Consider the following 12,577-nt stretch of genomic DNA (forward strand, 5'->3'; position numbering starts at 1 on the left):
ACACACACGCCACTGCCAGCCCCCGACGCACACACCACTGCCAGCCCCCGACGCACACACCACTGCCAGCCCCCAGTGCACCACCACTGCCAGCCCCCGACGCACACACCACTGCCAGCCCCTGACGCACCACCACTGCCAGCCCCCGACGCACACACCACTGCCAGCCCCCAGTGCACCACCACTGCCAGCCCCCGACGCACACACCACTGCCAGCCCCCGACGCACCACCACTGCCAGCCCCCGGTGCACCACGACTGCCAGCCCCCGACACACACACCACTGCCAGACCCCGACGCACACACCACTGCCAGCCCCAAGTGCACCACCACTGCCAGCCCCTGGTGCACCACCACTGCCAACTCCCAGTGCACTACCACTGCCAGCCCCCGACACACACACCACTGCCACCTCCCGGTGCAACACCACGGCCAGCCCCTGGTGCACCACCACTGCCAACTCCCAGTGCACCACTACTGCCAGCCCCCGACACACACAGCACTGCCAACTCCCAGTGCACCACCACTGCCAGCCCCCGACACACGTCCAGTGCCAGCTCCCAACGCACCACCACTGCCAGCCCCCGACGCACACACCACTGCCAGTCCCCGACACACACACCACTGCCAGCCCCCAGTGCACCACCACTGCCAGCCCCTGGTGCACCACCACTGCCAACTCCCAGTGCACTACCACTGCCAGCCCCCGACACACACACCACTGCCAGCTCCCGGTGCACCACTACTGCCAGCCCCCGACACACACACCACTGCCAACTCCCAGTGCACCACCACTGCCAGCCCCTGACACACCTCCAGTGCCAGATCCCAACGCACCACCACTGCCAGCCCCCGACACACACACCACTGCCAGCCCCCAACACACACACCACTGCCAGCCCCCGACGCACCACCACTGCCAGCCCCCGACGCACACGCCACTGCCAGCCCCCAACACACACACCACTGCCAGCCCCCGATGCACCACCACTGCCAGCCCCAGACAGACACACCACTGCCAGCCCCCAACGCACCACCACTGCCAGCCCCCGACACACACTCCACTGCCAGGCCCCAACACACACACCACTGCCAGCCCCCGACGCACCACCACTGCCAGCCCCCGACACACACACCACTGCCAGCCCCCGATGCACCACCACTGCCAGCCCCTGACACACATGCCACTGCCAGCCCCTGACGCACCACCACTGCCAGCCCCCAACGCACACACCACTGCCAGCCCCCGACGCACACACCACTGCCAGCCCCCAGTGCACCACCACTGCCAGCCCCTGACGCACACACCACTGCCAGTCCCTGACGCACCACCACTGCTAGCCCCCGACGCACACACCACTGCCAGCCCCCAGTGCACCACCACTGCCAGCCCCCGACGCACCACCACTGCCAGCCCCCGACACACACACCACTGCCAGCCCCTGACACACACACCACTGCCAGCCCCCAACGCACCACCACTGCCAGCCCCTGACACACACGCCACTGCCAGCCCCTGACGCACAACCACTGCCAGCCCCCGACGCACACACCACTGCCAGCCCCCAGTGCACCACCACTGCCAGCCCCCGACGCACACACCACTGCCAGCCCCCAGCGCACCACCACTGCAAGCCCCGGACGCACACACCACTGCCAGCCCCTGACGCACCACCACTGCCAGCCCCTGATGCACACACCACTGCCACCCCCCGTGCACCACCACTGCCAGCCCACGACGCACACACCACTGCCAGCCCCCGACGCACCACCACTGCCAGCCCCCAGTGCACCACCACTGCCAGCCCGTGGTGCACCACCACTGCCAGCCCGTGGTGCACCACCACTGCCAGCCCTCGACACACACACCACTGCCAGACCCCGACGCACACACCACTGCCAGCCCCCAGTGAACCACCACTGCCAGCCCCTGGTGCACCACCACTGCCAACTCCCAGTGCACTACCACTGCCAGCCCCCGACACACACACCACTGCCAGCTCCCGGTGAACCACCACTGCCAGCCCCTGGTGCACCACCACTGCCAACTCCCAGTGCACCACCACTGCTAGCCCCCGACACACACACCACTGCCAGCCCCTGACACACACACCACTGCCAGCCCCCGGTGCACCACCACTGCCAGCCCCTGACACACATGCCACTGCCAGCCCCCAACGCACCACCACTGCCAGCCCCTGACGCACCACCACTTCCAGCCCCCGACGCACCACCACTGCCAGCCCCCGACGCACACACCACTGCCAGCCCCTGACGCACACAGCACTGCCAGCCCCCAGTGCACCACCACTGCCAGCCCCTGACGCACACACCACTGCCAGCCCCCGGTGCACCACCATTGCCAGCCCCCGACGCACACACCACTGCCAGCCCCTGACACACACGCCACTGCCAGACCCCGGTGCACCACCACTGCCAGCCCCCAGTGCACCACCACTGCCAGCCCCTGGTGCACCACCACTGCCAACTCCCAGTGCACTACCACTGCCAGCCCCTGACACACACACCACTGCCAGCCCCCGATGCACCACAACTGCCAGCCCCCAGTGCATTACCACTGCCAGCCCCCGACACACACACCACTGCCAGCCCCTGGTGCACCACCACTGCCAGCCCCTGACACACACACCACTGCCAGCCCCCGACGCACCACCACTGCCAGCCCCCGGTGCACCACCACTGCCAGCCCCCGACACACACACCACTGCCAGCCCCCAGTGCACCACCACTGCCAACTCCCAGTGCACTACCACTGCCAGCCCCTGACACACACACCACTGCCAGCTCCCGGTGCAACACCACGGCCAGCCCCTGGTGCACCACCACTGCCAACTCCCAGTGCACCACTACTGCCAGCCCCCGACACACACACCACTGCCAACTCCCAGAGCACCACCACTGCCAGCCCCCGACACACCTCCAGTGCCAGCTCCCAAGGCACCACCACTGCCAGCCCCCGACACACACACCACTGCCAGCCCCCAACACACACACCACTGCCAGCCCCCGACGCACCACCACTGCCAGCCCCCGACACACACACCACTGCCAGCCCCCAACACACACACCACTGCCAGCCCCCGATGCACCACCACTGCCAGCCCCAGACACACACATCACTGCCAGCCCCCAACGCACCACCACTGCCAGCCCCCGACACACACACCACTGCCAGCCCCCAACACACACACCACTGCCAGCCCCCGACGCACCACCACTGCCAGCCCCCGACACACACACCACTGCCAGCCCCCGACGCACCACCACTGCCAGCCCCTGACACACATGCCACTGCCAGCCCCCGACGCACACACCACTGCCAGCCCCCGACGCACACACCACTGCCAGCCCCCAGTGCACCACCACTGCCAGCCCCCGACGCACACACCACTGCCAGCCCCTGACGCACCACCACTGCCAGCCCCCGACGCACACACCACTGCCAGCCCCCAGTGCACCACCACTGCCAGCCCCCGACGCACACACCACTGCCAGCCCCCGACGCACCACCACTGCCAGCCCCCGGTGCACCACGACTGCCAGCCCCCGACACACACACCACTGCCAGACCCCGACGCACACACCACTGCCAGCCCCAAGTGCACCACCACTGCCAGCCCCTGGTGCACCACCACTGCCAACTCCCAGTGCACTACCACTGCCAGCCCCCGACACACACACCACTGCCAGCTCCCGGTGCACCACCACTGCCAGCCCCCAGTGCACCACCACTGCCAGCCCCCGGTGCACCACCACTGCCAGCCCCCGACACACACACCACTGCCAGCCCCCAGTGCACCACCACTGCCAACTCCCAGTGCACTACCACTGCCAGCCCCCGACACACACACCACTGCCACCTCCCGGTGCAACACCACGGCCAGCCCCTGGTGCACCACCACTGCCAACTCCCAGTGCACCACTACTGCCAGCCCCCGACACACACACCACTGCCAACTCCCAGTGCACCACCACTGCCAGCCCCCGACACACCTCCAGTGCCAGCTCCCAAGGCACCACCACTGCCAGCCCCTGACACACACTCCACTGCCAGCCCCCAACACACACACCACTGCCAGCCCCCGACGCACCACCACTGCCAGCCCCCGACACACACACCACTGCCAGCCCCCAATACACACACCACTGCCAGCCCCCGATGCACCACCACTGCCAGCCCCAGACACACACACCACTGCCAGCCCCCAACGCACCACCACTGCCAGCCCCCGACACACACACCACTGCCAGCCTCTGACACACACGCCACTGCCAGCCCCCGACGCACCACCACTGCCAGCCCCCGACGCACACACCACTGCCAGCCCCCGACGCACACACCACTGCCAGCTCCTGACGCACCACCACTGCCAGCCCCCGACGCACACACCACTGCCAGCCCCCAGTGCACCACCACTGCCAGCCCCCGACGCACACACCACTGCCAGCCCCCGACGCACCACAACTGCCAGCCCCCGGTGCACCACCACTGCCAGCCCCCGACACACACACCACTGCCAGACCCCGACGCACACACCACTGCCAGCCCCAAGTGCACCACCACTGCCAGCCCCTGGTGCACCACCACTGCCAACTCCCAGTGCACTACCACTGCCAGCCCCCGACACACACACCACTGCCACCTCCCGGTGCAACACCACGGCCAGCCCCTGGTGCACCACCACTGCCAACTCCCAGTGCACCACTACTGCCAGCCCCCGACACACACAGCACTGCCAACTCCCAGTGCACCACCACTGCCAGCCCCCGACACACGTCCAGTGCCAGCTCCCAACGCACCACCACTGCCAGCCCCCGACGCACACACCACTGCCAGTCCCCGACACACACACCACTGCCAGCCCCCAGTGCACCACCACTGCCAGCCCCTGGTGCACCACCACTGCCAACTCCCAGTGCACTACCACTGCCAGCCCCCGACACACACACCACTGCCAGCTCCCGGTGCACCACTACTGCCAGCCCCCGACACACACACCACTGCCAACTCCCAGTGCACCACCACTGCCAGCCCCTGACACACCTCCAGTGCCAGATCCCAACGCACCACCACTGCCAGCCCCCGACACACACACCACTGCCAGCCCCCAACACACACACCACTGCCAGCCCCCGACGCACCACCACTGCCAGCCCCCGACGCACACGCCACTGCCAGCCCCCAACACACACACCACTGCCAGCCCCCGATGCACCACCACTGCCAGCCCCAGACAGACACACCACTGCCAGCCCCCAACGCACCACCACTGCCAGCCCCCGACACACACTCCACTGCCAGGCCCCAACACACACACCACTGCCAGCCCCCGACGCACCACCACTGCCAGCCCCCGACACACACACCACTGCCAGCCCCCGATGCACCACCACTGCCAGCCCCTGACACACACACCACTGCCAGCCCCCGACGCACCACCACTGCCAGCCCCCGACACACACACCACTGCCAGCCCCCGATGCACCACCACTGCCAGCCCCTGACACACATGCCACTGCCAGCCCCTGACGCACCACCACTGCCAGCCCCCAACGCACACACCACTGCCAGCCCCCGACGCACACACCACTGCCAGCCCCCAGTGCACCACCACTGCCAGCCCCTGACGCACACACCACTGCCAGTCCCTGACGCACCACCACTGCTAGCCCCCGACGCACACACCACTGCCAGCCCCCAGTGCACCACCACTGCCAGCCCCCGACGCACCACCACTGCCAGCCCCCGACACACACACCACTGCCAGACCCCGACGCACACACCACTGCCAGCCCCAAGTGCACCACCACTGCCAGCCCCTGGTGCACCACCACTGCCAACTCCCAGTGCACTACCACTGCCAGCCCCCGACACACACACCACTGCCAGCTCCCGGTGCACCACCACTGCCAGCCCCTGGTGCACCACCACTGCCAACTCCCAGTGCACCACTACTGCCAGCCCCCGACACACACACCACTGCCAACTCCCAGTGCACCACCACTGCCAGCCCCCGACACACGTCCAGTGCCAGCTCCCAACGCACCACCACTGCCAGCCCCTGACACACACACCACTGCCAGCCCCCGACGCACCACCACTGCCAGCCCCCGACGCACACACCACTGCCAGCCCCCAGTGCACCACCACTGCCAGCCCCCGACGCACACACCACTGCCAGCCCCCGGTGCACCACCATTGCCAGCCCCCGACACACACACCACTGCCAGCCCCTGACACACACGCCACTGCCAGCCCCCGGTGCACCACCACTGCCAGCCCCCAACACACACACCACTGCCAGCCCCCGGTGCACCACCACTGCCAGCCCCTGGCACACACACTGCCACCTAGACACACCCACCCAGGCACTAGCACCTCGCGCCTGCTCAGGCTTCTGCCCAGTTCCACAGACTGGCCCTCCCTCTCCCACCACCCACCCAGCCAGACGGCCGGTGCCCGCGAGGGGAAGGCCCCAGGCCCCCTCCGAACCAGCTGGCTGCACCCTGTAGCCAAGTCAGGCCTGGCAGCCTCTAGAGGAGAAAGCTCCCAAGCCCCAACCCCTGATCCTGCTGTGCTGGGACCCAGGAGTCCGGGCTTTCCCGCCCGGCAGCACTGAGACCGGCCCCTCCCTACCTATGGTGGCTGTGAACGTCCCGTTGAAACATCGGGCGGAGTCGTGGTAGCAGTGGCTCTGCTCGGCGTGGCTGGGGGAGCAGTTCTCCAGGGTGGTCCCAATACAGGTGTAGCAGAGGAGGCTGGTGGAGGCATTGCTGGGGGGCTCTGCGGGGGAGAAGAGGAAGGGGTGAGGAACCAAGCCCTCATCTGGAAGGACGGGGGGGGACAGCGGGATGAGGGAGACCCGGAAACCCAACCTCATCGGACACCGCTTGGCCCAAAGGGGGGGCGTGATCGGCCCGGAGCTGAGACCCACAAACTCGTTTCACACGCAGCACCCTGCATAGCTGGGGGGATCAGGGCTGGCCCTCCCGAGAGGGGACACGCGCCTGCCCCTGGGCAGCTGCAGGGCCACTCCCTGGAGGGAAAAGGCTCCACAGCCTTTGCCCGCCCAGAGCCAGCCCGTGCCATGCCGGGGGCCGGATTGGGGCCGGCGCCCCACGGAGGAGGAGGCTGGTACCTGTGGGGAAGGCCGGGATGTGGCTGCTGTTCTGGTACCGGTTGTTGCAGAGGCTCTGGTTGCACAACCGGCTGTGGGTGTAGCTGCGGAGGTTGACGCCCTGGCTGCTGCTGCTGAGGTCCTGGGTCTCTGCCATGTAGCAGCCCTTGTGAATCACCGTCGCTGTCCTCGGGCCCCCTGGGGGCAGGGACGCGCCAGCAGAGAGTGAGTTCCACGGGCCCTGTCGGCTCACGCTGTGCCCGGCCGCCCCCGCTGGCCCCCCGGCCCCCACCCCGGCGCCCATGTCCCCAGCCCAGCGCCCCAAGCCCCCAGCCCCACCCCTGAAGCCCCCAGCCCAGCGCCCCATTACCAATGCTCAGGCGGATCAGCCCCTCGCCACAGACGTTCTGCGCCGGCCCACACTCCACTGTGGGCACCGGGCCCAGGGAGAAGGTGCCCGTGAATGAGCCCGTGTAGCTGTAGCACTTCAGCCCGACGGCCACTGCAAGAGATGAGATGGGAGAGAAGGGCCAGGAGCCCTGCACCCCCCCAGCTCTACCCACGTCCAGCCCAGTGCCCCATGCCCCCAGCCCACGCCCTTCCCTGAGCCACGGAGAGAGCCCAGGAGTCCTGCCCCTTCCCCAACTCTAACCACTAGACCCCACAACCTTCCCTGAGCCAGAGAGAGAACCCAGGAGTCCTGCCCCCCCCAGCTCTAACCACTAGACCCCACGCCCTTCCCTGAGCCACAGGAAGAACCCGAGTCCTGACTCCCTCTAACTATTAGCTCCACTCTCCCCCTGGAGCTAAGGTACAACCCGGGAGTCCCAGCCCAGCCCCCAGCAGTAACCCGGGGACCCAGCGGGGGTCGGTACCTTGCAGAAGCAGAGCGGCCAGCAGGAAACAGAGCAGCGCCCCCCTGGGGGCCTGCCTGAAGTCACAGGAGGGCATTTCCTCTGGCAGACCCATTTCCCGCAAAGAAAGGGGTCACTCTGGTGGGGAGCTGAGCTGAAGACCCAGGAGTCTGGGCCCCTGAGGCCTATGCTCTAACCCCCTGGGAGTGTAGGGTTCATTGGTAGGAAAAAAAAGGAAACTGTAATATTGTATTTAGGAAAAATGAAACTGTGTGTAATGTTGTAATAATTCTTTGTGCAATAAATAATAAGATTAACTAGGAACATGGGATTAGTCTAATGTTATCAATTCATATTTGTAATTTATATTTATAATTCAAGTCATGTTGCAATAAATACCATTAAGGACAAAACCAGACTCCATATTGTAACCAAGGATCCACTTTGATCCCACACTCCATTTGGTAAAGCTCTGTTGAAACCAAAACTCGACCTAAATTGAATAGTAACAGAGAGGGAGCCGTGCTGGTACATACATTACCAAAACAACAAAGGCATCCAGTAGCACTTTAAAGACAAACAAAATAATTTATTACGTGATGAGCTTTCGTGGGACAGACCCACTTCTTCAGACCATCCGTAGCCAGACCAGAACAGACTCAGTATTTAAGGCACAGAGAACCAAAAATTGTAATCACGGTTGACAAATCAGAAAAATATTATTAAGGTGAGCAAATCAGAGAGCAGAGGGCAGAAGGGAGGGGGAGGCCAAGAATTAGATAAAGGAAAATATGTAAAAGAGCCCCTACAATGAGCTAGAAAATTCCCATCCCAGTTCAAACCATGTGTTAATGGGTCCAAGTTGAATATAAAAGAGGGTTCAGTAGCCTCTCTTTCCAAACAGCTGTGAAAATGCTGTGACCCAACTGACAGAGACCGAAAACTACAAGATCTCTACCAAATACTCATAAACCAGATTCACCCACCAGGAAAAATAAAAAAAGAATCGACAGGGCCAGACGAATACCCAGAGACCAGCTACTCCAGAATAGGCCCAAAAAAGCCAAGAACAGAACACCACTGGTCATTACTTACAGCCCCCAACTCAAACCACTGCAACGCATTATAAAAGACCTACTACCTCTCCTTAACCAGGATGCCACGCTCCAGAAGGCCCTAGGTGACAGGCCTGTTCTCTCCTACAGACAACCCCCCAACCTTATGAGGATTCTCACCAACAGCCACAGTCTATACCGCAGGAACACCAGTCCTGGGACTTTTCCTTGCAACAAAACCCGTTGCCAACTTTGTCCACATGTCTATTCTGGAGATACCATCACTGGACCTAACCAGGTTAATCACAGAATCACGGGCATATTCTCATGTTCCTCATCTAACATCATACATGTCATCATATGCCAACAATGCCCAGATGCTTTGTATATTGGACAGACTTCTAACTCTCTTAGACAAAGAATTAATGGGCATAAAACAGACATAAAAACACTCCTGATTCACAAACCTGTCAGCCAGCACTTTAATGGAGTGGGCCAGTCTGTTAATGACCTGAAAGTCTGTGTTTTACTGAAAATGAACTTTCACAGCCGTTTGGAAAGAGAGGCTGCTGAATTCTCTTTTATATTCAAATTTGACATATTAAGAAGTGGTTTGAACTGGGACAGCAACTTTCTAGCTCATTATAGGGGCTCTTTTACATACTTGGCTTTACCTAATTCTTGACTCCCCCCTTCTGCCCCTCCACTCTTTGATTTGCTCACCTTGCTAATCTTTTCCTGATTTGTCAACTTTGATTACTGTTTTCGGTCCTCTGTGCCTTAAATATTGAGTCTGTTCAGGTCTGGCTATGGATGGGCTGAAGAAGCGGGTCTGTCCCACGAAAGCTCATCACGTAATAAATTATTTTGTTGGTCTTTAAAGTGCTGCTGGATGGCTTTGCTGGTCCTATAAAAGAAGGGGTGAGAAGGGAAGACCTCTGGGTAATGTTCTGCTTGCACCACCAAAGAGCATCAGTGCACGCGTGACAGAGACCCGGCTCCTCCTCGGCCCCTGCCTTCCTGGCCAGTTAGCTGCCATGAGCTGCGAACTCAAGCCACGGGTTCCAGGCACGATCAGGACTGGTAACTATAGAGCAGCTGCAGAACACTTGGGGGTGTGTGTGTAAGATCCTGTGTGTGTGTGTGTGTAAGATCCTCTGTGTGTGAGTGTGTGTGTGTGTGTGTGTGTGTGTGTAAGATCCTGTGTATTTTATCTGTGTAACAGGCGGCTCGGCAGCTTTGCAGCAGAGGGGCAGGACTTGGTGTCCCCGAGGGGTTACCGGAGTAACGAAGGGAGGGCAGAGGCAGGTGGACCAGCCCGGAACTGGGGCCCCGGCCAGTGGCTGGAGAACAGGGCCCCCAGTGATGGGTGCCCCGTGCCCGGCAGACCCTGGCAGGTGTCACAGCTGGGCCTGGCCAGCGGGAGGACAAGGGACTTTGGGGAGAGGATCCCGGTGTCCTGCCCAGCGGGAGGAGAGGGAAGGCAAAGGGAGGGGCACAAACAAGGCTGGTTGCCTGGGGAGGGGGCTGCTGGGGGGTAACAGGGGCTGTGGGACAGGCAGGGCAGACTCAGCCGGGCGGCGCCGGGGAGCCCAGACCCACAGGCCAGCACCCCTGGACCGGGGTCAAAGCCCAGTAACCTCCTGTACAAGGCCGGCTGCACAGTGCTCCGGGGTGGGGGGCGCAGGGCTGTGGGGCCCCCAACACCGTGGGGCAAGAGCCCAGAGTCTGTGGACACCCTGGGGAATTAGAGGGGGGGGCAGCCAGGACTAGGCACCACCACAGTGAGGGGGGAAGTGGAGCAGTGAGTGAGTGGGGATGGACAGACGGACGAAGGGACAGACGTGGGGGGGTACCTGAGCTGGCTGGGGGGGGAGGCAGAGGGCAGCTCAGTGGCGCACAGGGGGTGGCAGCCAGTGCTGGGCCCAGGGGTCTCTCTGGAGGACACCGACAGGAGGGATTAGCTCAGAGCTGCCAGGCTCCCACGCCCATAAGCCGAGTGGAGTGGGTGGGGGGGGCCCACAGATGCCTGCAGCCCACGGGGGCCACTGCAGCTGCATCCAGCAGCCCAGCCTGGAGAAGGGCCCCCCCCCCGCACCTCCTGCACCCTCCTCCCGATCCCACCCTCCCTGCTGGGGGTGCAGCTGGACCCACAGGAGTGGCGGGTACCTGGGTGCAGCTCAGCAATCGCTCCCAGCCCTGGGGCTCCGCTGCCTTCTGTGCCCAGGCCTGGAGCAGCCACTTCCTGGAGACGTCAGGCTGTTGCCTAAGAGCAGCTCTCGGGCTCGGGAAAAACCGCCCAGCCCCACGTCCAGCCCCAGCCCTGCATCCCCGCCCGCTCCGGAACATGAGCCAGAGCAGCTGGAGAGGAAACCCAGCTGTCCTGGCTCCTAGCACCCCGCATCCCACACACACACACACACTAACTACTAGGCTCCACTCCCTCCCAGAGCCAGAGAGAGAACCCAGGAGTCCGGGCTGCCAGCCCCATCTCCCTGCTCTCTGTCACCCAGCCCCAGTTCCCAAGGACAGACCCTTGCAGTGCTGTAGAGCCCTGGCACTGTCTGTGCCCTGGTGCTCCTAACGGGGAAGGGCCCCGTGTCCCAGCCCCGGCTGGGACCGCTCCCTGGTTCCTGAGCCTGGCACAAGGGGGCCTTGTGCTCCCCACGCCCCAGCCCCAGAAACCGTGACGCAGGCGCTGCCGGGGCAGGGAGGGGCTCCCGCTGGGACGCCGGGGAGAGGAGCTGTGGCTTGTCTGGCCTCGGGACTGTCCCACGCACACCCCTGTTCCTGCGCCGTGTGTGCTGGGACTGGGGCCCACGCGGGGAGCTGCCTGGCCGGGGGTTGGGCTGCCTAACAGCACACACAGCACCCCCCCCGGCACACCGCGCCGGCCCAGTCCCCAGCTCTAACCACTAGTCCCCACTCCCCTCCCATGGCTGCAGTGGGACCCAGGCACCCTGTCCCCAGCCCCACACGCTCTAATGCTTAGCCCTCTCCCTCTCCTGCTGTGACCAGCCCAGCCTGTGCTAGAGGAGCCCCAGCCGGGGGTACGGCCACCCCACACCTGAACCTCTGCGTTCACTGCACGTGCCATGACTCCGCCAGGGCAGGGCCGGGGCCAGGCTGAGCTCAGCGCCCTGGGCAGTGACACAGGTACGAGGGGGGCGAGTCCATGTGCCGCTGTCCCAGCCCTGTGCCCCTTGCCCAGTGGGGCGGTGAGGGCGCCAGGCCACAGGCAGTGGGGCAGGAGGCTCAGCAGGGAAATGCCATGGTGACAGGAGCAGGGTGGGGCGCTCAGCAGGAGCGCTGTGGGGCAGGGAGTGGGGCAGGGTGGCTCAGCAGGGGGCGCTGTGTCCCAGGGGACAGGGTGGGGTCAGGACATCATGCCGGGGTGAGCTGTGCCCCAGGGAGCGGAGTGGGGGGCCCGCAGGGGGTCGCTATGGGGCAGGAAGCAGGGTGGGGTCAGGACACCATGCCGGGGTGAGCTGTGCCCCAGGGAGCGGAGTGGGGGGCCCGCAGGGGGTCGC

The 12,577-nt window shown here is 64.2% G+C and overlaps 1 protein-coding gene across 4 annotated transcripts in view; it reads right to left on the minus strand.

Moving 5' to 3' along the window:
- LOC142003811 (ly6/PLAUR domain-containing protein 5-like) overlaps positions 1–11,320 on the minus strand; it is a 38,254-nt gene extending 26,934 nt beyond the window's left edge. The window contains exons 1-5 of one of the 4 annotated variants that reach the window (XM_074981102.1): positions 11,217–11,320; positions 8,014–8,192; positions 7,509–7,640; positions 7,160–7,336; positions 6,658–6,804 (exon numbers count right to left, since the gene is read on the minus strand). In XM_074981102.1, coding sequence (XP_074837203.1) covers positions 6,658–6,804; positions 7,160–7,336; positions 7,509–7,640; positions 8,014–8,107 — 550 coding nt within the window. In that variant the 5' untranslated portion in view covers positions 8,108–8,192; positions 11,217–11,320. Of the gene's footprint in view, positions 1–6,657; positions 6,805–7,159; positions 7,337–7,508; positions 7,641–8,013; positions 8,592–11,216 lie in introns of those variants that run through there. The other 3 variants (XM_074981103.1, XM_074981104.1, XM_074981101.1) reach the window with 3 other exon arrangements.
- Between the last annotated feature and the right edge of the window lie 1,257 nt (positions 11,321–12,577).

This window comes from Carettochelys insculpta, chromosome 30 (assembly GCF_033958435.1).
Source record: "Carettochelys insculpta isolate YL-2023 chromosome 30, ASM3395843v1, whole genome shotgun sequence".
NCBI lineage: Eukaryota > Metazoa > Chordata > Testudines > Carettochelyidae > Carettochelys > Carettochelys insculpta.